Raw genomic sequence first — 25,335 nt, forward strand, 5'->3', positions numbered from 1 at the left:
CTTCATGAGTCTTCACTTTCTTTTACCAGGGTCCTGTCATGCCTGGCAGCCACTCTGTTGAGAGATTTGTAATAGAGGAGAACCTCCACTGCATCATCAAATCTCACTGGAAAGAGAGAAAGACTTGGTAGGAGGAGCTTAGTACTGGGGGGCTATGGCACTTTTTAAATGCTACCGTAGCTTTAGTGCCAGCGGGGATATGTCCTGCACTGGTTAGGCAAGAGCTCCACATCAGATGTTTCCTGAAGTTGGTGGTGAAAGTTTATTCACTACATTTACCTGTGCTGAGAGTGTTGCCCGGAATACTGTGTGTCCGTAACATCCAGATAACAGATAGTCTGTGTAATGCAGAGGGCAGTGGTTTCTTGGAAAGGGAATCCCTTGGTAATAAAGGCATGTGCTGCAAAAATATGCAGACACGCCTTGTTCCTCATGAGACCTCTCTGGAAAATGTGGCTGTGTTGTTCTTCCTGGAATGCTGATCAGCTGGGGCAGTGAGCATGGAGCTGGTTCATCTGCAGCTGACTGAGCATTGGTGTTTATGGACACCTTGTTGAGCTTCCTGTGGGAATCACATGCCAGACGTAATTGAGTTCACTCTGAGGAGTCACTGCAGGGCCAGATTTCATCAGTTCCAATTCATCTGTGCCAGGAGGCAGTCAGGGCACTTTTCTTCATTTCTGCCCAAACAGTATCTGATGTGGGTAATTGATAACCAAGATGGTTTGCCACAGCTGTCACATTTCTGTATGAAAACTAGAAAACACTGAATAATATGCATGAAATGGGCAGAAATAATGTTTTTGGTGATGGCATGTGATAAAGTTTTGCATTGCAGCTGCAGGTTGCAGCTGTTTGATCCAGCAGAAACTAGAAATTTGTTGTTGCCATTGCTGGGATAGTCTTCATTAATTTTCAGAGAAAAGTAAAAGACCAGGAGAGATAGAAGCTTTGCCAGAGGTAGTGGTTTGCTTTGCGTAAATGATTGGTGATAATGACCTGATTAAAAGATAAGGCATTTAAAATGTGAGAATGTCTTATATAAACCATTAGCTTAATTGTGCTTTCAAGTCATTCCGAACTTTTAATTGTTTGGGATATTTTTTCCCTTTTCATGTACACGTGCCACAATTACAGATCACTGTGACTGTCTGCTAAACCATTGTGGGTAGCAGGATAGCGTTCAAGGGATGTTACTGCTGCACAGAGAGTACATTGTTACATATCGTAGTTTAGGCAGTACTAGTGAGTCCTTGTGCTATTTCTTTTCTTCAGTGCTCTGAGGGTTGAATAACAGATTTTGGAAGGATTATTGAATTATTCGGTGCTGGTTTTATTTTCTGTAATTCTCTTGCTTGATTTTTATATCACATTTGCTGTGTTATGTTTGAATTTAATGTGTCTGTGGTTTTACAGTGCTGCACAGCTGTTGAGCTATCCAGGAAATAACAAGATCCCTTTGAACTACCATATAGTAGAGGTATGGATTTTATAGATTACCTCTTTGGTGCTCCATTATTTCATGAGTAACACATCCCTGTTAGTTCCATTATAAATTCCTTAAATTACAGTTTGATTTGGGAATCAACCAGAATTTTGTTAAGTTAAACCAGCAGCTTTTAAATGAGCAAGATATGTAGAGTTGAGTGATAGTCTTCTGCTTTTGTTGTCATTTTAACTTGGTGCATTCCATTTTAAACTTAAATACAAGAGGAAATGTACACAAACTGAAATTCAAGGAACTCAAATATAAGAAAAATCTATTTTTAATGCAAAGGTGATCAAGGACTGGAAGAGTTGCAGAAGTTCAAAACCTAGTAGGACACAGCCCTAAGCAACCTGCTCTAGGTGACCCTGCATTATGCAGGGGGCTTTTGTCTTGATGATTTCCAGTTAGACTCAGCCGTTCTGCATGATCTTATGTTTGGATCTTCTAAATTATTTTGTCCTACTAGCCCTGAAAAGAACTGTTAGCAAAGTAGCAACATATTTCCTCTGGGACATTCTCCTTATTAGAGAATTTTAGATAACTGTTACATGTACCAGCAGAGCAGGACAGATCTTCTTGTACTGCCTTCATCGAAAAGTGTTTTCAAGTTGCAGAGCCATATTCACTAATTTTCATCAAAAACTCAGAGGAATTAACAGAGTACAGTAAAAGCAACTTGTTGTATAAAGGCTTTATGAAGAAGTAATTAGAAGTATGATTTTCAGAGCTAATTAGGACAAGAAATAATCCCAAGTAGAATATTGATCTTGAAGTGGGATTGAGAATTCCTTTTGCCACCAAAATGCCAAATATTTTGATTGCTGTGAAATTGCATGAGTTTTGGTCACCTCTGTTCTTTTTTTTACTTGGAATTCAGAACAGTATTAAATTTATTATGTTAAACAGTGCTAAAATTAGGAATAATTTTATGCCTTAACATTGAAGTATATGCAGTGATTTTACCTCCAGTATCTTGAAGTGTTGTAAAAAGTGATGAAAAAACTAAAAGTGTACAAATTCTATGACTAACACTGTAAAAGTTCTCTTTTTTTCTTGTGAAATTTCACTAAGTTTCAGAATGCAACTGATTGTCCAGTTGTTATTTCCTATCTTGAAAAATGAAGGCATCGTCTGCCCAACAGAGTTCTCCCTACCTTTTGGCTATATCTGTCTGAACAAAATGTCCAAATTATGCTAACACAGGAAGGTTCCTCAGCATCTTACAGTCTCTTCATGCGTTCAAGTCCTTCCTTAGGAAAAAAAAGTCCCAGCTGATGTGTTTTCATGTGATGATTTTGAAATCTATAAATGATGTTGATTTCTTATACAAGTAGGACTTTTCTTAAAAAAAAAAAAAAAAGGCTTCTTTAAGCTTTATTCAGAAATTTAAAGAGGAAACTGATCAACCACAATGAATCAAAGTTTCCCAACTCCTTTGATGTAATTTAAATTTAGTTGAGAGTGGAATACAAAATAAGCAAAAACTCAGAGGTGGATGTTGTACAGTAAAGATTTTTTTTTCTAGCACTCAGAGGTTGACATGCTGTTATTATAGGCAAACTTTAAAATAAAAACATAAAAGCTGACTGCAATATTATTTTCATATTTCTTAGAAGGGTTTTTCCAAGGGGTAGTGAGCATATGTTTTTGTTGTATGAAATGCTGGTTGTAATTCTCCGTTTAAAGTTGTGACTTTATTTATTTGTTTTGTATAGGAGAAAAGAGGGCACAATGGAAAATATAAAAATGTAATTTTAATGCAAATATTCTTTTCATACTAAATGCTTAGGCTTCATTGTTTACTACTCAACAAGATCAGATTATTTCTGCATTTCTCAGACCATGTGGTATCACTGCATTAGGGCATATTATAACTATGCCCATTTCTACAGATACATGATATGTTTATTAAACATAATAGATGTATAATGCTGGTGTTGTACGAAATGATAAGAGCAGTTAAAGTGGACTGTATTAGTACAGTGATGTGTTACAACTGCCTCTTATTGGTTCTTCCTCTTTTTTCTGGAATGTGCATTTGATAGAAAAATATAGGTCGTCTGGGATATGTAATTATTTAAGATTGATGGCCACTATTGAGAAGCTGAGTGTTGTGCAGTTCACATAGGACTGTGCTCTTATTCTGTGATCTCCTCTCCTATAGGTAATATTTGCAGAGTTGTTTCAACTGCCATCTCCACCACATATTGAAGTCATGTACACAACGCTGCTGATTGAGCTGTGCAAACTTCAGCCTGGCTCCTTACCACAAGTTGTATCCTTTCTGTGCTCCTGAGGAGCATTTATGAAATGCAGTCTTTATTTTGTTTGTTCTGTCGCTGATGGGACAGTAATAAATACTATTGATATTTTACAGTATTAATATTTCACAGTGTCTGCAAGAAACGTTTCCTGTAACACTTGCATTGCTTGTTGCATGATGTGAATTCTGTCCTTCCGGAAGAAGTCAGCAGTCTTGTTGCCATAATGGAAGAACAGGTTGGGATTAGAGGGTGGAACTCACAATATTCATTGCTTTTTCGACTGTGGATTTACTTGGTTTACCTGATTTTGCAGTAGGCTCAGGGAGCTTTCCGTACAGAAAGTTGATGACATTCTATTAAAAACCGGAAAGGAAAAATATCTGAGTTACCCTACTTCTTTTTTGTAAACCTTAATAAGAAACTTTAAGCTTGCACAAGCCACAGAAATGCTCTACATGCGTTTGGACACAATGAATACAACATGTGTGGACAGGTAAATAGGTTTTGGACATGGTGGAAAACATTCCTCGATATCCAGTAGAGAAGAAAACAGAGGCTGTGGAAAGAGTAGCCAGGAAGCCTTGTTAGAGCTACCTGATGTTATTCAAAATGTTTTGTGAGCTCTGGCTTTGAGTGATCTACAGAGAAGGTGGAGAGGATTTACTGCTTGCCTCTCCTCCCAGGAACGTTCCCCTGCAGGCCACAAGTCCAGCTGTCTATGCAGGACAGTTAAGATGGGTGACAACTTTTCCATGTTCAGAATTGTTCATGGTTGTGTAGGACTCTGCTACACACTGTGCATGCTCCCTGGTGGTAGGGGATGTGACTTGGAAGAGAAGTTAATGGCATGTGTGCCACCCAGAGGAGGAGAATGGTGGTGCTTTTAGCCTTGCAGTGAACTCTGCATTGAGTAGCAGTGTTTAGTGACTCATTAAAAATGTGAAAGTTGTGTATTCACAGTAAATTTACATTTTAATTGGTAGTTAAATATTTCATCTCTTCACGTGAAATGCATGACAGGCTATTTGTCCATAAAATCTTCCTTATGACTCTCCAAACAGTCTTTTGTATCTGTCAACATAAATGCCTGTTTAATGCTGTAATAGCTTAAAGACTTTAGGCTCATCTTGGAAAAGTAGAATGCATTTATAAGAAAAGTTCAACTAAAAGTTTTCCTGCACTTCTCACATTTAACAGAGCATTTTTTTTTTTCTTTTTTTTTTTTTTAATTAAGATTTATTAACTGGTTTTCACACCACTTGAGCAACTTTCAGTTCCGTTGGAGCTGGGAAGACTGGTAAGCCTCTATCCTTTGGATTCAAACCTGATATTGCTAAAACCTTAACATTTCAAACACATCCAGAAAGTGTTACAGTGTGGTGGCCCTGTTAATGGCTTTCCTCTAGCTTATCAGAGACCTTTTGTTATCTGTCCACCAGCACTCAGTGGTAGATTATCTTGGTAATCTCTTCAATCACTGGTGAACTTTGTGGTATATCTCAAGCCAGTCTATGCATTCCTTAAAGAGGGAAAGCAGAAATGTGATCACTGTAATTTGTCCTGCACTTTCTGTCAGTTGCTCACAAACTTTCGAAAATGTTTCCTCTTACCTTTTCTTTACTTAATAGTTGTGCTTACTCTTTGTATCCTGAACTCATTGTTTTGCTCTCTACCCCACCGTAAACCTTTCATAATAACTTTTATTCTTGAGACCTTGTGGTCTTTTTCCCACCTGCCAAATCCTAGTGCCTGAAGTTCCATCAAGAGCTTTCCCAGCCATCAGTTCTTACTGTGCCACATTTTGAACCTGCATCTGTAGCAGGAGTTCTCTGGAGCCCATTCATGTCTGAGCACAGGTTCCCTGAGATTTCCATTCCAGGCAAGGGAGATTCCCTTGAGGCCAAGTCCTCCATAGAGTAGTTTCCACAGCCTGTGACTGTACCTGCTTTCTGTAGGTGATCTGCCTGAGAGTCCTTGTGGAGAGGGGTTCACCCTTCTGATAGGGTTCTGGCTTTACTTAAGTTTTCTTGCACTGTCCTCTTGTGGAGTTAAGTGCTTGGTGACTATCCTGGTATGCATCCATGTTGACTGACCAGGCAGCAGTCTTCAAAGAGGTAATTTTAATTTGCCTGGATGTTCCTTGATGGCAGTGCTTTTGTGGATCTCGCTCACAAGGTGCCATTTTTCACAAATCTTGCAAGTAACTGTATTTCAGGCTTTTCTTAACTGTAATGCATTTGAAATCAGCCAGAAGAGCTGAGGGAGAAACAGACTATGAAATCACTCAAGGTTCCTTTCCTAAGGAAAGGGAAAGCCAGCTAACCATAGCCACAAATTATTTTTAATATGATGGAGGAAGGGAGGTTACTTGAAAATTTTATCACAGAGAGATGAGATTCCAGTAATGCCAATAAGGAAGTAGCGATTAACTTACCTCAATGGCTTTAAATTGCCTACACTCCAATGGTCCAGCACCCCCATTGTCTTCAGACTCTGATTGTTTTGTACTATCAGACCAAGCCAAAAAGAGACTAAAAAGACTAAATGCTTTTGCTAAAAGCCATTGTATTCTGTCCTTTGATAGGTCAGATTGTCTTACTCAGGACCTTGAAAAACCCAAACCCAAATTTGTGAGAGAAGTTTTGGAAAAGTGCATGAGGTAAGTAAGATCTTTCCATAGTTGTATTCCAGGCAAAGTTTCATATAAATGCTGTCAGAGTCCTTTTAACTTGACTCTTGTCTTGGGCACATCTGTTCTTACAATTAATTTTCAGGTAAAAGATGGGTCTGTTGTTTGTATGCTTTTTAATCTGGTTTACCTGCTGTAGGACACTGCTTCAAAGAGAGGGAGAAACAGGTAATGCAGACAGTAGTGAGCTATCCATGCCGTAGTTATATAAAGACATGTTTCATCATAGGCATGGGACGAAAGAGAACTTAGGCTACATTCTTGGAAACTATTCAGCCTTCACAGAAATAGAGGGAACTGACCATTAATTGTACCAAAAATTGAGAATCTACTCTTGATTTTTCTAGGTGCCTCTGATGTTAATTTACTTTAAATTAATGAACAACTGCCTAAACAAACAAAATCTCCAAACCCAACAAGACTACATAGTCAGTAGTTCTGATGAGTAGTCTGGGCATAAAATTGTTGAGATGAGGGTGGTATATGAGAGAGAAAGAGCAAAATGTTGAAAAAGCCTATGTTATTCAGCATCTTACATGAAAATAATCAAGGTTTGGGTGAATTCCATATCCAGAGTGTGAAAGTGTTGTGCTGCACAGCAAATGCATTTTTTTCTGTGGCACTCTTCCATTTCATTGAAAACTCTGATAGCAAATTAAGTTTTTGTGGGAGTGAATGAACCTGGAAAGTAAAATGAAGATGTCTGGTTTAATATTTTTCCTGCTTTGAATACTGACATCTTACTAGCTTTCTGCAGCACATCGCAGGTTTTTGCATAAAAATTTCTTACCAGGCAGCTTTTTCACAAGGCAAATTAATTGTATGAAGATGGAATTCTAGCTTCACAGAGTTAAAATAGAAAGCATATACTAAAATAGAAAATATATATAGTAAGTTTAATTTATTAGCTCTTACTACCCAGCAGAAACTACCATCCTGTTGTATAGGCATCCTGAATCTTGTTCTATGGACCTTAAATACAAGAAAAAAACATTATAAAGGAGTCATTAGCTGTGGTGTTACTCCCTTTTTAATTCTACTGCTGTGGAACTTGTTATTTCCAGACTCTCCTACCATCAGCGAATAATAGACATTGTTCCTGCAAGTTTTTCTGTCCTCAGTCCTGCTAATCCAGTGTGCATTTACAAATACGGAGATGAGAGCAATAGTAAGTATTAAAATTACTAGTGGTCAAGTTGAAGAAGAAGTATTTCAGAGCAAGGGAGCACACTAGATTGACTGTAATATGAGTTGTCTTCATGAAAAAGAATACAGATCAAATAAATATACATGATTTTTGTATGGGTAAATATGCTTCACATGAGCAATTAATATATATTAAGCCTGGATCTCTCTAATAAAATTCTGTCCGCTTCTTATGAAGCAAAGAAAATCCAGATACATCAAGCTACTATTGCTGATATGGCTGTGGTGTTGTGCAGTATTATTTGCCAGAAGTCTAAAATTGGACAATTCATCTATTTCACCTGTTTGAGCAAATACTATGGAAATCAGCATCTGAAGTGATAATGAGAAATTATTTTTTGAACTTCATGAAGCACTAGAATATTTTACTAGTAAATTTGATTTAATGAGCATATAAAATGAACAGATACCATAAAGACTGAGGTAGGGAGGGACCTTATTATTCCTTTTATTGCTCAGTGTAAATACAGTCCTAAACATAAAAGTGTCATCATCAAAGATACAGTGAGGAAAAACAAGGAAGTATTGTATTTTTAGAAACCTGGTGGAAACTGAAGTAGAGATTTGGTGAGAAACGTGATTGCCTGAGCTCAGGTCTAAAAGTTCTACTCCAAATTTTGAATATAAGATGAAGAGCAGAAAATGTGTTGATCAATTTTATGGCATGTTGAGGTTGACACTGATATTGGAAACACCAAGTTTTAGGTGTAGCTGGGAGGGGTACTTGTTTCTCTGTGGGGCAGACTTGTGTTAAAAGTGCTCATTTACTTTCCTTTCCATATTTTTGACCTCATTTTGGTTTTGTTCAGGGTCTCTTCCTGGATATACTGTAGCACTCTGTTTAACAATTGCAATTAAAAATAAGGCCAGCAATGATGAAATCTTCAGCATTTTAAAAGATGTACCTAATCCAAACCAGGATGATGATGATGGTAAGATACAAGCTGTTAGGCTTTAACAAGCTGTCATTTATTCTGTGTGTAGACTGATCTGCTGTGCTTTGGAGCTGAATGTGTTGGTTCACAGACCTGTATGCTTTTTCTTCTAGTAGCTGGTTTCAATTTAGTAGTAAATACACCACTCCTAGTTTTTTTGTAAACATCTTACATGCAGAGGCCTGCCTTTTTTTCCTAATAGAGATGACCTGGTGCTTGAGGTGTGTTTTCTTGCAATTATTGATGGAATAAAAGAATTTAACATCCCCTTTGCTTTCAGCTGCAAGGGCAGTTCTTAAATTCAGTGCTTCTGCCCTAAGAGCTTCCCTCCCGTCAGGGCAGTCCCACAACACATTATACAGCCAGCCTGCTGGCTGGCATGTTCCACAGATGAAAACTCATGGTGGGACTGCTCACATTCCCATTAGCTTTGCAGCCACAGGCAGCACTCATTCCTAAAGCCTGAGTGTTTTATGGAGTGAGTGGTGTGAGAGAGTTAGAAGTTACCTAAACAATGGCAAATGCTTCATTGTTTTTGTAGTCTTTACAAGAGTTCAGCTACACAGGCAGAGAGCAACCATGATGTGGTGGATTTTTTTTTTTTTCCCTTGGATGCACTGTCATGTTTCCTGATTTGCTTTGGGCATTACCCACTAATTAATGCTCTTCCTTCTGCCTGTCTTCAGCTGCAGGAGAGCACCTGACACCACTCACCATAGTAGCCATATTTGCTGTACATGCCTGGTGGACCTTTCTCTTATATCCTAAATGGTTGGCCTCTGTATGTTAATAATCCTTACCTTCCGCCCTCCTCACCCACACCTCTGTCTTTATGGCCTTCCCAGGCCCTCATCTTGGTGCACAGCTGCAGTTTCCTTTGCTGACTTTCTGTGCTGCCATCAGTGCTGTCACATGTTGGTGGGGTGGCTGTGTCTCTGATAGAATTCCTGAAGAAGCTTTCTGCACATCTTCTCCATGGCAAAATTGCAGCCTGTAACTGTACATCTTGTGGGAGTCTTTACTAGCTCCTTGCTCAGCCCTGCAGAACTCTGTTGATGGAACTCCTGTGAAGTGAGCTGAAACCATAAGTTACCTCTACAGCTGTATGAGTAGTTTACATGCTTTACTTGAAGTATTTATTAGTGTCAACTTCAAATAACTTGCAGGTGAAGGATTTACTTTCAACCCTCTGAAAATAGAAGTCTTTGTTCAGACTCTGCTCCATCTAGCTGCAAAGTCTTTTAGCCACTCCTTCAGCGCCCTTGCAAAGTAAGTATAATATGTGCATTATTTTGGGGCTCACAGAACAGTTTAATTCTGACAGTGAAATGCATGATAAAAGAAGTGGAGTGCAAGCTTCAGCAGTGTTGGTACTCCACAAAGCAATATGACTAGGAGAGCTAATGACATTGCTTACTGAAGAAATGGTAGTGTAAATCCTAGATTATACATACAGATGTATTATACATTATGAATGGAATTAATAGCTGTGTATACATTGCAGTCATGTGATGGAAGGTTTGGAAAATTACTTCATTTTTGTATTGCTTATTTGCTAATTATGGGAAAGAAAAAGGGATTCTCCCTACATTTCAATGAATGGGTAGCTGCCATCACAATATCTTGTACTATGAATATGAATCTAGGACAATTATATTTGTATTAAAAAAAGGAAAGAAAAAGAGAACATGAAACTTCAAAACAGTCTGCTGTTCATTTCTTCTGTGTACCAAAGCAGAGTAAAATCCAACCTAAAAGACCTTAGAGTTCATCCCTTAAAGATATGCTGGAACTGCAAAGAATTTATTGCACGATTTTTAGCAAAATTAGAATGCCATTTTTAATCCTTTGTGTTTTGGAGTTGATTTTAAGTGGTTTTGTTATATGAAAGGTAGTCACATGCATCTTAATGAGTTGTTTTTCTATCTGTCCCTAAAGATAGATAAAACTACTACAAAATCATGCACCTGGCAGCTCTACAGAGGCAATGTTGATAAGAAGCTGCAGGTAGTAACCTGCAGCCATGAGTAAAAGAGGCAGGGTGATTCAAATACTTAGACCGTGGTATTTGCTCTGCTGCACAACAGCAGTGGCAGCCAAGAGATCAAGAAGAGCCTCTTGTGCTTTATAGTTATATTACAATAAGCTGGGCTATGAATGCAGTGTAGCAGTCAGAGTAACTGCTAAAATAGATGCTTTTTGCAGCCTCTCCTTGGAAAAGAGGCACTTCAGACACTTATCCTAATTTGAAGAAACATATTAAGAGGAAGGTCTGAGGCTAAAAAGGCAGCAAATTTTGGTTCAGCTGTGTATAGATAAGCACATGAACCAGAAAAGTGCCTCCTGCTTTTGAGAGCCTGAGAAATGTAGCCTAGCTTCAGGAAGTAGGTTCACCACTAGCATGTAAGTTGCTGTTGGGAGATATAATTTCTTTGTAGACTATTTTAGCTCAGGATGGTAATATTTTCCAGGAAACAGTTGTCTAAGAAATGCTGTAGATAGTCACATTATTTTCTTTTGGCCAATGTAAACCACTTGCCGTATATCTGCTGCTCTTTTGACCTGGTCCCAGCCTATCCATTGACTACTTACTTCTATTAAAAGGTTTCATGAAGTCTTCAAAACACTTGCTGAAAGTGATGAGGGGAAGCTTCATGTTCTGAGAGTTGTGTATGAGGTTTGGAAGAATCATCCACAGGTAAGAAGCTGCAATGTCAAGGGTCTTTGTGAGTTTTAGCTCACAGAGGTCATATGTGAATAAAAAAATGTACTGTTTGTATTATATCCTTTAAAAAGAACTGTTGTCACTCTAATGAAAGTTTAGATTGTATTTAGTGTTGCTATTACTGAAATGAAGGCTGGACATAAAATATATACCATCAGTGGTGCTGCTTCTTTCTCAAGAGTTCACTGTGAAAGGGCAAGGAGTGTCATTAAGACTCAGATTCATACTGTGCTGGTTGTTGAACAAGAGAATAACTTTTGCTGAAACGATGGTTTTATTCAAAGTTGGAAAGCAACATAAATATGTAAATTTACATAAGATGTAGATCTCATATCTAAAACAGGCCACAATCCTAGAAATGTAGAAGCCTAGGGATTTTAGGCTTTTTTTTTTCTTTCCCCCCATCAATTGCTAGTGGAAGCTGTCCAGTTATTGCACAGAGCTCATGCTGGAGTCACTGTTGTGTGTGGGCAGTGTGAGTAAAGCTGCAGTAGAGGCTGTTCAGAACAGATTGGTCTGACAGTGCTGTGATAATGTTCACTCTTGAGCCAGAGGAGATAACACCCTAAAAGACCTACAAAAGATGTCTCAGTTGTTTAAGCTGTTCAGTTTCTTCATGGTAATTGTGTTTTACCTCAGCTGTCATTTTTCTATGAGTAGAAATCAATGAGGAACTTTGCCTGCATTAGTTACTAAATGTATTCCTTGCTGGTTTGTTTATGTTGCTGGAAAGTGAACTGTACCTCTCAGTTGCACAGGCCAGACTATGTGATGCCACTAAGAACAAGGAGTAATCCTTGCATCTGCTACTAGACCTGTGGTCCATTCTCTAGTGGAAAAATGAGCACCTAGAAGATACCTATGCAAGCTGTTACTGCTCTTAAAGACATCATAAAAGAAGGATTTAAAAAAAATATATTTTACTTATTACCCAGTTTACTGATCTTGAAAATCTGACATTTACAGACTGACCTACTTTTTCTGCCATTTAACTGAATGAGAAGAAATTTCATTCTGCAGTGTAATATCTGTATCACCTTCCTCTTCATTCCTTTGTATCACAGCATTACCAAACTGAGATGGAGGTTTCAAACCCAGACTAAATAGTTATGTTAATTTTTTAATAATAAATCAAGATCCCTTTCAAAAATCTCAAGTGCAAAATTTAGGAAAGTCTGTTTGCTGTTCTACTTAATCATGGAACTTTCCTTCTCTTGCTTTTACTGCAGTTCTGTGTTCTTTGCTTCTGATCAAATGCTTTTTTCTTATTCCCAAGTCCTCAACCTCCTTGTCACATGGAAGGAATGGTGCCTTAACAGCAGGGCACTTGTCCAGAGTCCATTTTCGGGCTGTTCACCCTACTCCTATGTAATGGGAACATCCTTTGATTTATTTCAGACCAACAATGCTTATATGCTTAAAGCACTAATGAGTGGTCTGTGCTGCAGGTAGTGATTAATAGCAAGAGTCAGTAGTCCCTGGACTTTAAAGCAGGCTGGTGACTTCATAAAGAGAAACTTTATCAGTGAGATTAAGTATTTTCTCAAAATCCTAGATGTGTGTTTTTTGGAAGACCAGGCTAAGCAATCAGAAATCCTTCCTGGCAATGCAGAAAGATAAATAGAGCATAGGATATTATCCTAGGACTTGAAAGTTGAGTGCTGAGTCCTCTGTATGATTCATTCAGTTATTTTAATTTTCCTTCCTTAAAAGGAGCTTTGTTACATTTCCTTATATGACAACAGGTGGTTGTAAGGATAAATACAGTGCAGGCTGTGGTTCTTCGATACTGTGGCATTCAATCACATGAGTAACTAAGATAAGCCCTTTTTTCTGAACAGCTTGCATCTTCTTTAGTCAGTAACTCTTCTCTGCAGTTGCCTGCTAGATGGTTTGCAACTCCCTCAGAATCATGGCAGTGCCTGTAGCAAGTAAGCCTTGCCACTGACTCCACGATGCTCATTCGTTCTGTCCTGAAGTTAATGGGCCCTGTAAAGTTAAGTTTACTGTCATGTTTGAGGGCTGTTGCAGTTCAGGGAGAGTAGGCTAACAGCAGCTCCTTCATTATGGTGATCTGACAGGTATATGTGCTCTGGTTGGAGTACTTTGATGTCAAATACTAGCGCTCACGTCTCTCAAGGCCTCAGTTCCAACTTGGATTTTTGTATTTTTTGCCTTTGTATGGGAGTATATGTGCTAAAAAGGAGTGATACTTTGAGAAGTAGGTGTAGTTGTTAACAAAGTTAGAATGCTTTATGTAATTGATACAGATCCCCTCATTTGAAATGTTTTAGCTAGACTACCCAGTTCGTTAAAGTATTTGAAATTAGTCAGTAATACCACTGCTGTAGAGTTGCATCGAATCATCTCTGGTTTTATCTGAGGATGGAGTATTTTACACAGATTTTGTGTGTATTGTCTTTCACAAAATACAGATGATTGCTGTGCTTGTGGACAAGATGATTCGGACGCAAATTGTTGACTGTGCTGCAGTAGCAAACTGGATCTTTTCTTCAGAGCTGGCACATGATTTTACCAGGTAACAAGAACTTGGTTTGGGTTGTTATTTGTCTTTGATTTTCTACTTTAATTTGCCAGTACATAGTTCAATCTTTGAAAACTCAGTAGTGGAATAAGGTACAATTAGGCTTTTGCCCTTTCTACAAAATATGTTTAAATGTTTTTCTTTCTGAGTTGGGGTATGAATGTTGGTATGACAGTGCAATATTGCCACTAGCATGTTATTTTGCTAGTAGTATCTAAGCCTGCTGAAGTGGAGCTGTTCCTAGACAGAATCTGTTGCTGTGTGTTGTATCGCTGCTGGCTGGGCACAGTCCTGGCCCTTGGGATTGGTACGTAACTTGTACCACCACTGGTGCATTGCATATTGAGATCGGAAGAACTGTTCAATCTAAGGAGTTAAGTTTGACGTTAATGCTCTTGAAGTGTGTACATGAAATAAAATTCTGACTCTGAAGTGTACTGCAACAAATAGGCATGAACTGATTGATGTTTTCCTAAGTCTTCATTCACTCCGGTAGATGTCCCCTTAAATCATATGTAGATTTTTTTAACTCACCCACTTATATTTTTCTGTTAAGAAACTATAGTTAGTTTCCTATTTTCAAGTAGTGTGTAATGTGGTGTTTCGAGCTGTGTGTCTTTCCTAGGTTTTATGTCTGGGAGATCTTACATTCCACAATTCGTAAGATGAATAAGCATGTCCTGAAGATTCACAAAGAACTGGAGGAGACCAAAGCAAGATTGGCCAGGCAGCACAAAAGAGTGAGTAATTTGTTTGTAAATTTTAAACCAAGTTATACAAGCCTGCATGCTGATGTACAGACACACAGTTGGTTTTGGGAAGGACTGAAAACATAGGATTCTTCAGGAAGCATGTCTGCAGAGATGTGGTTAGCTGTATCATCTGTAGCAAAAATCAGATGCATGTTCTTGGTCCTAGCTGTAATTTAAGAATTTAGTAAAATCTTCTAAGGGAGTGCATACGTATTTGATCTGTTCAAGTTCTCTCTCACAAGTTTCTCTTCCAATATGAACATGTCTTCCACTTGCCTTCTAATCTGGATTCCAGTTACCTTATTAGAGAATAGTAAGAACAGTTACAAATTATTCATAGTAAGTTCTGTTAAAGAGTGCTCTTGTGGCTTCCACACAGAAGTGCACAGAAACAGCTATTTGCAATTAAGAAGTTGGCTGTTACTATTCTTCTGATGGATGCTGCTGGATTCTGACACTGACATGGCACTTCTTTCTTCCAGCTTATTTTCCTGAATATGGTTGCATGATCTTGCATTATTAAATACAGCAAACTGATGAGGAAGCAGCTGCTGTTGTGTTCTGTTGTCTCAAGTGGGCCAGTAAAATGGAGTGTCTTCTGTGGCAGCTGGAAAAGATAGGGCCCAAGGAAGTTTGGCTGAATGCAGTACTGAAGTCAGTTTATAAATATGCTGAATTGCAGAAAGCAGTAGAGAACTTCTGTGTTTCTTTGAGGTCTGTATGTGTGTTTACCTGCATAAAACCCTTAACTAGCTCGAACATTTTGAATGAGTTGAGTGTCAAAATGTGACACAGAGCTTGCTGATGTTTTTTGAAGGAAGCTCAAGTCAGTCATTTGTTCAGAAGCTTCTGTTGAGAGATCACGAATAACTCTTGGCTTGCCAGTGTTGGTTCATCTCAGCCCCTTAATCTTGTTTCCTTCACTCACAGCAGCAGCCATCCTGCTTACCTCCTCAGTCTACATTGATGAGCAGTTAATAAATGCCTGTGATTATGGAAGACTTAGGTGCAGTCATTGATCTTACTGTGAGGCAAAGAGCTTCTCTGGCATCTCTAAATATACCAGTGTTTTAATTTCTGTCCTTGTCTCTTGCTGCAGCTCTTTATTACTTAGTACTTTAAATGAGTATTGTGCCAGGAAGAAACATTTGTATGCAACAGTGAGTACTGCAGGCTGTTGCTCTGCTGCATGACCATTCCTTTTAGAGAAAGTATGCCATCAGGTTTTGATTTCTCCAGCATGAAGGCTGTTCCCTTACCATGGAATGAGTCCAAGGCTTGCATGCTTTGTCTTCAGTGGTCCTTCAGTGTTTTGAGTTCAGAAAAAATCCTTATAGATGGGAAAAAGGCAAGTTCCTATAGAGAGAATAAAATTAAATTCTCAGTTACTCTGGTAAGTTTTCATTTTTTATACTGATTCAGAGCTATAACTGTCTTGCAGTTGTGAACTTCATTTCCTATGTTGTAGGTGAGTTAACACGTTTATCCCAAGTTACACATGCTTCTTTTATAGATATTTTTAAAGTTTTGAGCTCGTAATTTATGTATGTCTTTGCACAGAAACAACTATATGATACTAAAGCAGTGTCTTGTGATTGAATTTACCATAATCCATCAGATCCTGTCTTTCCTCCTATATGCCTTGTAGTCTTGTTTAAGACTTGATCACCTGAGCTGGTTCTTAGGTGTATTTTGTGGGTGGTGGTGGTGTTGTGTTGTTTTTGATGCAGTGAAGCATGCTATGTTCCTAGTTAGTAGATCAGTTTCTGTGCTGGACCTTTCTAGTCTTGAGAGTAGCCTTTTTGATCATGAATACAGGGAGTCCCCACTTCAAAACACTTGCTCCAGTCTTCAGCCTTCGTGTTGTGCTAACCAGCTGGATTCATTTGAGTTCTTGCACCAAGTGCAGGAGAGAATTTGCGCCAGGTGCATTATTTTTTAAAGCACTGAGATTTCAGAACTCTTTATTTAATGAATTACCTGTCTTGGTGCAGTAGATACAATTTGAAAAAATCTATGCCAGATTGTTTTTAAAAATAAAGTTGTTCATTACCATGTAATGATAAAGTTAGAAGGTGTATTACCTTTCACTGTATTTCCCTTAAATAAACCATGAAATCATAGAATGGCCTGGGTTGGAAGGGACCTCAAAGATCACCTAGTTTTAAGCCCTTGCCATGGGCAGGGACATCTTCCACTAGGCTAGCTTGCTCAGAGCTCCATCCCATCTGGCCTTGAACAGTCTCAGGGATGGGGCATCCTCAGCTTCTCTGGGCAACCTGTTCCAGTGCCTCACCACTCTCACAGTAAAAAGTTTCTTCCCTATTTCTTATCTAAACCTACTGTCTTTCAGTTTAAGGCCATTCATCCTTGTTCTACCACTGCATGCTCTTGTAATTACTCCTTCTTTCTTGGAGTCTTCCTTCAGATATTGGAAAGCTGCAATTAGATCACTTCAGAACCTGCTCTGCTCCAGGCTGGACAAACCCAATTCTCTCGGCCTTTCCCTCGTAAGAGGGATGCTTCATCCCTCTGATCATCTTGGTGTCTCTCCTCTGGACTCACTCCAACAGGTCCATGACCTTCCTGTGCTGGGACTCCAGAGCTGGATGCAGGGCTCCAGGTGGGCTCTCACCAGAGCAGAGGAGCAGAATTCCCTCCCTCCCCTGCTGCCCACGCTGCTTTGGATGCAGCCCAGGACACGTTCGGCTTTCTGGGCTGGGAGTGCCCATGGCTGGGTCATGTCCAGCCTCTCACCCACCAGCACCCCCAAGGCCTTCTCACAGGGCTGCTCTCCCCCTGTTGCTGGGGGTTGTCCTGACCAAGGTGCAACACCCTGAACTTGGTCTTACTAAACCTCATGGGACTCTTGTGGACCCCTTTGTGAGCTTGTCCAGGTCCCTCTGGATGGCATCTTGTCCTTCAGAAGTGTCAGCAGCACCACTCAGTTTGGTGTCATCGGCAAACTTGATGAGGGTGTACTCGACCCCTTTGTCTGTCATTAATCAAGATAACACTAGTCCCAGTACAGACCCCTGGGCAATACCACTGATCACTGATGTCCCACTGACTGGGACTCAGATTTGTTGACCACTACCCTCTGGATGCCGCCAATTTCTTACCCATGTAACAGTTCACCAATCGAATATCCATCTCTCTCTAATTTAGAGAGAAGGATCTTGTGGAGGACCATGTCAAAGTCCTGATAAATGACATCTGCTGCCCCTCCCTTGTCCACGAGTGGAGTCACTCCATCACAGAAGGCCTGCAGGTTGGTCAGGCAGGACTTGCCCTTGGTAAAGCCATGCTGGCTGTCCCAAATCACCTCCTGTCCTCCATGTGCTTTAGCACAGCTTCCAGCAGGATCTGTTCTGTGATCTTCCCAGGCACAGAGGTGATGCTCACAGGTCAGTTGTTCTAGGGGTCCTCCTTTCTTCTCTTTTTAAAGATGGGTACAATGTTTTCCCTTTTCCAGTCACCTGGGACTTCACCTGACAGCCACAACTTTTCAAATGTCATGGACAGTGGTTTGGCAACTACATCAGCTGGTTGCCTTAGGACTCTAGGATGCATCTCATTGGCTCCCGTAGACTTTTAGGTTCTTCAGGTGGCCATGAACCTGATTTTTACCTAGTGTGGGAGAGACTTTACTCCCCCAGTCCCCATCCTGCTGTTCGTCCGCTCAAGAGATGCAGGAAGAGGCGTTACCATTGAAGATGGCAGCAAAAGAAGGTCTTTTCAAGAAGCTTGAGTTCCTCAGCCTTCTTCTCAGTGTTCCAGCATTGTCTGTCAGGAGACACACCTTCTTTGACTTCCCTTTTCTGGCTTGCATACCTTCCTTTGTGTCCCGTGCCAGGTTCAGTTCCAGCTTTGCCTTGGCCTTCCCCACCCCACCGCTACTATGCTCTTCCCAGGTTACGTGTTCTTGTTGCCACTGTTTCTGCATTTGCTTCTTTCATTTTAGTTTGACCAGCAGTGCCCTGCTGAGCCGTGTCAGTCTCCTGCCTTGTCTGATTCCTTGCCCCTGGGAATTGCAAGCTCTTGCTCTCTTGTGGAGACTTGCCAGCTCTGTTCTTCTCCTTTGTCCCTGAGGGCAGTCTCCTAAGCAGTCTCATTGACTATGTCCCTGAAAAGCTGAAAGTCTGCTTTTCTAAAGTTCAGGGGCCTCTCTTGATTCCTTTCCCGACCCATATCCCTCAGGACTGTGAATTGCACCAAGGCATGATCACTGCCTCCTAGCTTGACATTCCCCATTAGCCCCCTTGTACTGGTGACCAACAGATCCAGTGACACCTCCTCTATTCTAGGGCTGTCTGTTTCCTGGGTCAGGAATTTATCTTCCATGCATTCCAGGAATCTCAAGGATTGCCTACAGCTACTTTTCCAGCATATGCAGGGGTGGTTGAAGTGCCCCAGCAGTACCAGAGCCCGTGAGTGCGGTGCCTCCTGCAGCTGGAGCAAGAAGGCTCCATCAGCGATCTCTGCTTGGTCGAGAACTGTTGTAGATGTCGGTGAACCTAATGGGAAGAATAATGATGTCTAACTCCATTCTAGAAGGCTGAATGATTGCTTTATTATAATTATGTTATAATACATTAATATGCTATATAAAAGAGGATACTAAATACTACATGCTACTTTCTTTAACTATCATATCTAACTAACTCACAACTCGTGACCCTGTTCTCCAGAGCCCAGACACAGGTGGATCCGACTGGCCATCAGGCCCAAACAATCCACCGTGGTCTAACCAAGCGCTCACTCTGGGTAAACAATTCTCTAAACACATTCCACAAGAGAAAAACAAGGAGCAGAAATAGAAATTGTTTTCTCCCTCATCTCTCTCCATGCACCTCAATAAAAAATCCTGAGAGAGAAATGTGCTTGCCACAGAGAACCAGTCACAGACACCAACCAAAGGCTCCCTTTGCTGCCTCAGCTGGGATTGTCACCCACCAGCTTCACACTTGCTCATGGCTGGTCTTCAGAGACTCTTCACACTGGATCTAACTCTTGATGTAGAGGGCAATCCCTCTGTGTCTCTTATTCCCATGCCCCTTCTGAACAGCCTGGTGGCAGCTGTTTGTCACACTCCAGTCATAGGATCCATCCACTGAGTTTCAGGAGTGACAACAACATTATAACTATCCAGCAGCACAGTGGCTTCCAGCTCCTCCTGTTTGTTGCCCATGCTGCATGCCCTGGTGTAGGGGCACCTCATCTGGGCTGTCAGCCACAGCACCTTCCTGGAGGAAAACACCTTAATTCTGATGAATCTCTATGCTTGCTCTAGTTTCTCTGAAATCTTAGTAATAATTTTTTTTTCAGGGCTTTTCCATATTAGCATTTTTCCTTCTGAAATTTTATCCAGAATTATGTGCTGGTCTTCAGTTGTCCTGCAGACTTTTTCACATGTGGAAATGGAGAGTATTAAATTATATCCACACCTGCCAAATTACTGGTTAAGTCCTGTGTTGTTGTCATTTGCAGCGGGACAGTGATGATGATGATGACGATGATGACCGAAGCACTGATCGGGAAGATGGACCACTGGAAGAGCAGATAGAGCGCTTGCAGGAAAAAGTAGAGTCAGCCCAGAGTGAGCAGAAGAATCTCTTTCTTGTTATATTCCAGGTAATGATGGTCAAAGTCTCTTCTCTGTTTAGGTTTTGAAGTTACTTGATTTACAAACCCTTCAGCATCCCTACTATCTTGGGCATTTTCTTGGAATAAGAATATGGGAGGGGGTTGATGACTTTACCATGGGTTAGAGTCAGTCCAGATCATCCCTCTGCAAAGACTGGTTTGGAGCAGGATCTGATGAGTTTCAACTGCTTAGAAGGAGAGGACACAATTTCCTGAACAACCAGAAGGTAACTGGTTTATTTTCATACTAAATTCAGTATTTGCCAAGCAAATAATTATTCTCACAGTGCTGTTCAAAGCTTTTGACACCCAGATCCTCTTACCTTAGGTTAGGATTCTTCTTTAATTTTATGAGCCTGAATAAGTTTGGGTTTTTTCTCCTCTACTACAGCGTTTCATTATGTTGTTAACGGAGCACTTAGTGCGCTGTGAGACAGGTGGAATTGATGTATTTACACCCTGGTACAAGAGCTGTATAGAGAGGTTGCAGCAGATCTTCCTGCAGGTAAGTTTCACTTCTCAGTTTGGAAGGGTGTTGACAGGCCGTGCTTAATTAGGAAAGCTGAGGGCTCCACGAGAGTAGCAGTAGGTGGCAGCAGCACATTTTCCCTAGAGGCTGGTGTGGGGCCAGGTCACAACTCTCTGCCTCTGGCCAAATTTCTGCCACAGTCTGGTGGAGTGACTGATCCTGAGTGGAGAATATCCTCACTGTAAGCATACTGCAAAAATATTTCAAGATGTGGTTATGAATTTCACGGATTTCCACTTAACTGTGTGTTTTTAGTAAGGGCAAAGTTGTGAACAAACAAGAATGCTAAAATAGACATGTTTTAAATAGGTGAATTTAAATATTGCAGGATTCCTTTTAGTGAGGTGTGTAAATATCTATTAAACATGATTTTTGAATATTTGGCTCTGTATTAAATCTGTTAATAAGCACAGATGGCTGGATGAAACTGATTAGTTATCAGAGGTTATACCTATGTGAGCACAAGATGTGTTGAAGAATGGGAGTGGTGGTGTAATTCTCCCTCGGGATGAATCCTTCCCTGGTAGTAGATGTGTCTTCAGAGGAAAGGAAATACCATGATTCTCCTAAGATACCTGCAGTAGCATTGTGTCCTGCACACTACTCAGGTTCCATGAATGAAGAGTTATAGGAAGCACAAGGCAGGATTTCAGCGCATGCTTCATTCTTGCAGTCAGCAGTGCCTCTACATTGTTTTTCTTATCCATGGCTGCTACGTTGTGGAAGTTAGATGTGCTAAACAATTCAGATGAGAACATTTGTGGTTCTTACATATCTTGACTTCTCTGCCTATTCTGATATAAATGTAAAAACAGTAAACATATGTGGTTTGTTTTTGTTTTTTTTTTTATCTGTCAGCACCACCAGATAATCCAGCAGTACATGGTGACACTAGAGAACCTCCTGTTTACAGCTGAACTGGACCACCACATTCTGGCTGTGTTTCAGCAGTTCTGTGCTCTGCAGGCCTGAGGGATCATCCGTGGACAGAGTCTTGTCTGCAGGACTTTAGTGATACTTAGATTTTTTTTTAATGGCAAAACTTAACATGGGGATGGAAGAATTTTTTTTTACTAAAACTGGCTTTCATGTGCTCCTATATAAAACAATAGAGTGTTCTTAAAAAACCAAACTGTGTAAGCATTGTAAGCCTTAAAAGATATGACTAATAGGGGATATTTGTGAAGTAAAGTATTAATTCTTTTTGTTGTCTTTTAATTTAGTTTGACTCTTCATTATAGTAATTTTATTTCTCCCCTCTTGCCTATATAAAAATAAAAATCAGACACACTCCTCCCCCCAAAATATTTCTAACCTCACAACAAAAAAAGCCAACCCCAAGCAATTGAATTTGTTACCTCTGCATGTCCCTTAAATCAAATTAATTGCAGAAATGAGGATCAATTCGTAGTGTTTTGTGAGTATGAAAGGGGAAGCACCTTCTCAGTGAGCAGTGGCATAAGTTCTTTAGTATATGACATAGGAAAACTGTCTTAACTTTGGGCATGTGAAACACGTTTTCAAAGTAGCATAGAGCATACAAATTTGTTTTATTACCAAGCCAGATAGATTTTCACAGTTTAAAAGAACATAAAATACAATTGAAATATGTTTTTTAAATGTATTGTCTAGTGTCTTCTTACAGTATCTATAAACAGTAGATAAACTTAATGGACCACTTCTGAAGAATGCAATTCTTTTTGCATTGTGGTCAAGAAATCATGAACTGCTCTTGGTAGAATCTTCACTGATAAATAGAGACAGTAAGCAAGAGTTGGAGTGGAACAAACTTCTGACTTCCATGCTGCAAACCTTACCTGGGTGTTGGGAGCTCCAGCCCCAGATGCCCCAGACAGTGCTGAGCTTGTTTTTTTCTTTCAGCCTGTAACTCATTAGACTGTCGCATTTGCGCTGGGATGCAGGATGTCAGAAATCTTTCTGCTTAGTGACAGTGCATGAACAAAGTGCTCTTGCCTCATCTGGCTTGGCAACAACTATTGCATCTGCTACACTTCCCTCACTTTAAAACGTGACAGCAGCACGTTGCTCCCATGTCTTCAGGAAGTGTTTTAATGCCGAATTAAGTGGTACATTACAGGAGGCTTAGACTGAGGAGAACACAACTGAAAGTAGAGCAGGCTTAGTTTTGAGTTAGGCCAGTAACGTGAGGTACATAAGGGCCAAACCAGAGTGTTCTGTACTACAGTGAGCAGCGGTGAACAGCAGAGACGCTGCCTTAAGGGCTCAGGTCTGTCAGTGTGCAGGGGGCTTCCAAGCTGGTCTCTTCATTTTGCAGGTGAATGTTTTAAAGAATTTCATACCCAGTGCTGTTTAGTTTTAGCTTAGGAAATTACGTGCTTTGAGTAATTTTGTTCCTGTACAAATTATTTTTTAGGTATTATACCTAGAAATGCATTTCATCTGTACATTGACCGGTGACCTCCTGACTAAGCAAGGAGGGTAAAAAATTGAACATTTTGCTTTGACTGTTCATCTAATTTTTGTGTGTGGCCTGTAGCAATCCTATATATCCTCATAGATGTAGATCTGTTACTTTACTTTTTCTGCTTGCCCTTTCTGACTTGACTGATTTCCCACCTCCACCATTCTTTCAGGGTGTATTGTTATTTGTTGTAAATTTGCTTTATGCAAGGATTTTGTCAGTCCTGCACAGACTTATGCTTCAGATCTTTCTATGTTAATGTTCTTGAGTAATCAAATATGGTTTCCTGTAGTTTTTTTTATTTTTAGGACACATTTAATACTTTAAAGGTTTTAATAGGAGTTTAATAGTATTTTTTCACTGGCTTGGGTCAGTATAAGTTCTGATATTAACTAATGGTGAGGGTTCTGACTATAAATGTGACTTCTGTAAAACTGGTAATGCAGTTAGAACTTGCAAACCTGTAACTTTCTTTGAGCCTTGACAAATACTGATGTTGGGGATACAGTTGCAAATGCTTGAGTGTAATCCTGTGTTTTAAAACCAAATAGCAATGTCTTTCAAAATTGATTTAACTTCCAATCATGCCAAGCTTTGAGCATGGAATTTGATTGCATTTCTTGAGTCTGTTGGACACCTTCACCTTCTTTTAGGTCTAATGGTGTACACCTGACTTGACTGGGAAATGGGCTGGAGCTAACTGGAGAAACTTGGAACTGCTGAAATATGAAGTGGTGGATAGTGTAAAGTTGTTGTAGAAATGAGGTGTGGTTGGAAAAAAATGCACACATAAAGACAAAAATAAATGAAGGTGAAGCAGGTTGCTGCTGAGAGTGTTTGTCCAATCTCTTTGGGGGACACTGAAGCAAAGTAGTCATGCTGAGTTATGCTGGTGTTAAATGCAAAGGGCTGTGAAGCACTTTTGTTTCCCAGCACTGGTACCCTGGCAGTTTGGTTTCCCAGTGCTGGTACCTTGACTTAACACACAAGCCTTCACTTCCTTGAACTATAGCTGGTCTAACACGCTCCCCTACCTGCAGCCATGAGAGGCAAGCATATGTGCTACTAGGTGCAAGGAGCTGCTGATGTATAAATTCTTCCTCTCCATGGCCACCTCTTGTCCTCTGGGAAGGGGAAGTGCTGCTGCAGGAGGTCAGGAGGGTGTGGGCTGGTGCTTGCTGTGGGGTGGGGTGGATGCTCCAGCATGCCCACAGAAGGGCAGTAGTCAGTGACCACCCACCCCCATCTGCCTTGGAGAGGAGTTTAAGAACCCAAGACAGCATTGAGTTGTGAAACCATGACAAGGAGAACTACCTCCAAAAGCCCTGCTGGGACCTCCCTCCCTCCTCTAGCCAAGTCCCCATGCCACGTTCTTAGGTCTTGCAAGGCCTTAAATCCTTCTCTACTTGGTGGGCCGGCAGGTTACACATAGTTGCAGAGGAGGACATTGAAGAAGTGATGACCTATTATTGGAAGCATCATGTGCCCTTCCCAAGCACCTTGTCTCCTCTAACAAGACCACAGAGTTAGGTTGGAAAAGACCTCTGAGGTCATCAAATCTAACTTACCCAACATCACCATGTCAGCTAGACCATTGCATGGCAGCGTCCAGTCTTTCCTTGAACACTTCCAGGCATGGTGACTCCACCACCTCCCTGGGAAGCCTATTCCAATATCCAGTCACTCCTGTAAAGAAATGTTCCTGATATCTGACCTAAGCCTCCCCTGGTGCAGCTTGAGGCCACATAATCCTCTTGTCCTGTCACTGGTTGCCTGGGAGGAGAGACTGACCCCCACCTGGCTACAGCCCCCTTTCAGAGAGTTGTAGACAGCAGAAGGTCTCCCCTGAGCCTCCTTTTCTCCAGGCTGAGCAAGCCCTGTTCCCTCAGCTGCTCCCGGGCTCTTCACCAGCTCTATCATCTCTGGGCACACTCCAGCACCTCAATGTTCTTCCTGAATTGGAGCCCCGAACAGGACACAAATCTCAAGGTGTGGCATCACCAGTGCCAGGCTGGTCACACTATTGCTGATACAGGCCAGGATACCATTGGCCTTCTTGGACACCTGGGCACACTCCCAGATGGATGCTGGCCAGCACCTGTAGGCTCTTTT

At 40.6% G+C, this 25,335-nt stretch overlaps 1 protein-coding gene across 1 annotated transcript in view; it reads left to right on the top strand.

Annotated features, from left to right (window-relative positions):
- NCBP1 (nuclear cap binding protein subunit 1) overlaps positions 1-24,048 on the top strand; it is a 30,035-nt gene extending 5,987 nt beyond the window's left edge. Inside the window, exons 9-23 of the mRNA XM_054003049.1 lie at positions 30-127; positions 1,417-1,480; positions 3,654-3,764; positions 4,182-4,246; positions 4,988-5,050; positions 6,338-6,412; positions 7,507-7,610; positions 8,458-8,580; positions 9,750-9,852; positions 11,188-11,281; positions 13,744-13,847; positions 14,479-14,593; positions 20,096-20,239; positions 20,643-20,756; positions 21,639-24,048. Of these exons, the coding sequence (XP_053859024.1) occupies positions 30-127; positions 1,417-1,480; positions 3,654-3,764; positions 4,182-4,246; positions 4,988-5,050; positions 6,338-6,412; positions 7,507-7,610; positions 8,458-8,580; positions 9,750-9,852; positions 11,188-11,281; positions 13,744-13,847; positions 14,479-14,593; positions 20,096-20,239; positions 20,643-20,756; positions 21,639-21,752 (1,491 nt within the window). The 3' untranslated portion in view covers positions 21,753-24,048. The remainder of the gene's footprint in view (positions 1-29; positions 128-1,416; positions 1,481-3,653; positions 3,765-4,181; positions 4,247-4,987; positions 5,051-6,337; positions 6,413-7,506; positions 7,611-8,457; positions 8,581-9,749; positions 9,853-11,187; positions 11,282-13,743; positions 13,848-14,478; positions 14,594-20,095; positions 20,240-20,642; positions 20,757-21,638) is intronic.
- The last annotated feature ends 1,287 nt before the right edge of the window (positions 24,049-25,335 follow it).

Source organism: Vidua macroura, chromosome Z, assembly GCF_024509145.1.
Source record: "Vidua macroura isolate BioBank_ID:100142 chromosome Z, ASM2450914v1, whole genome shotgun sequence".
Classification (NCBI taxonomy): Eukaryota; Metazoa; Chordata; class Aves; order Passeriformes; family Viduidae; genus Vidua; species Vidua macroura.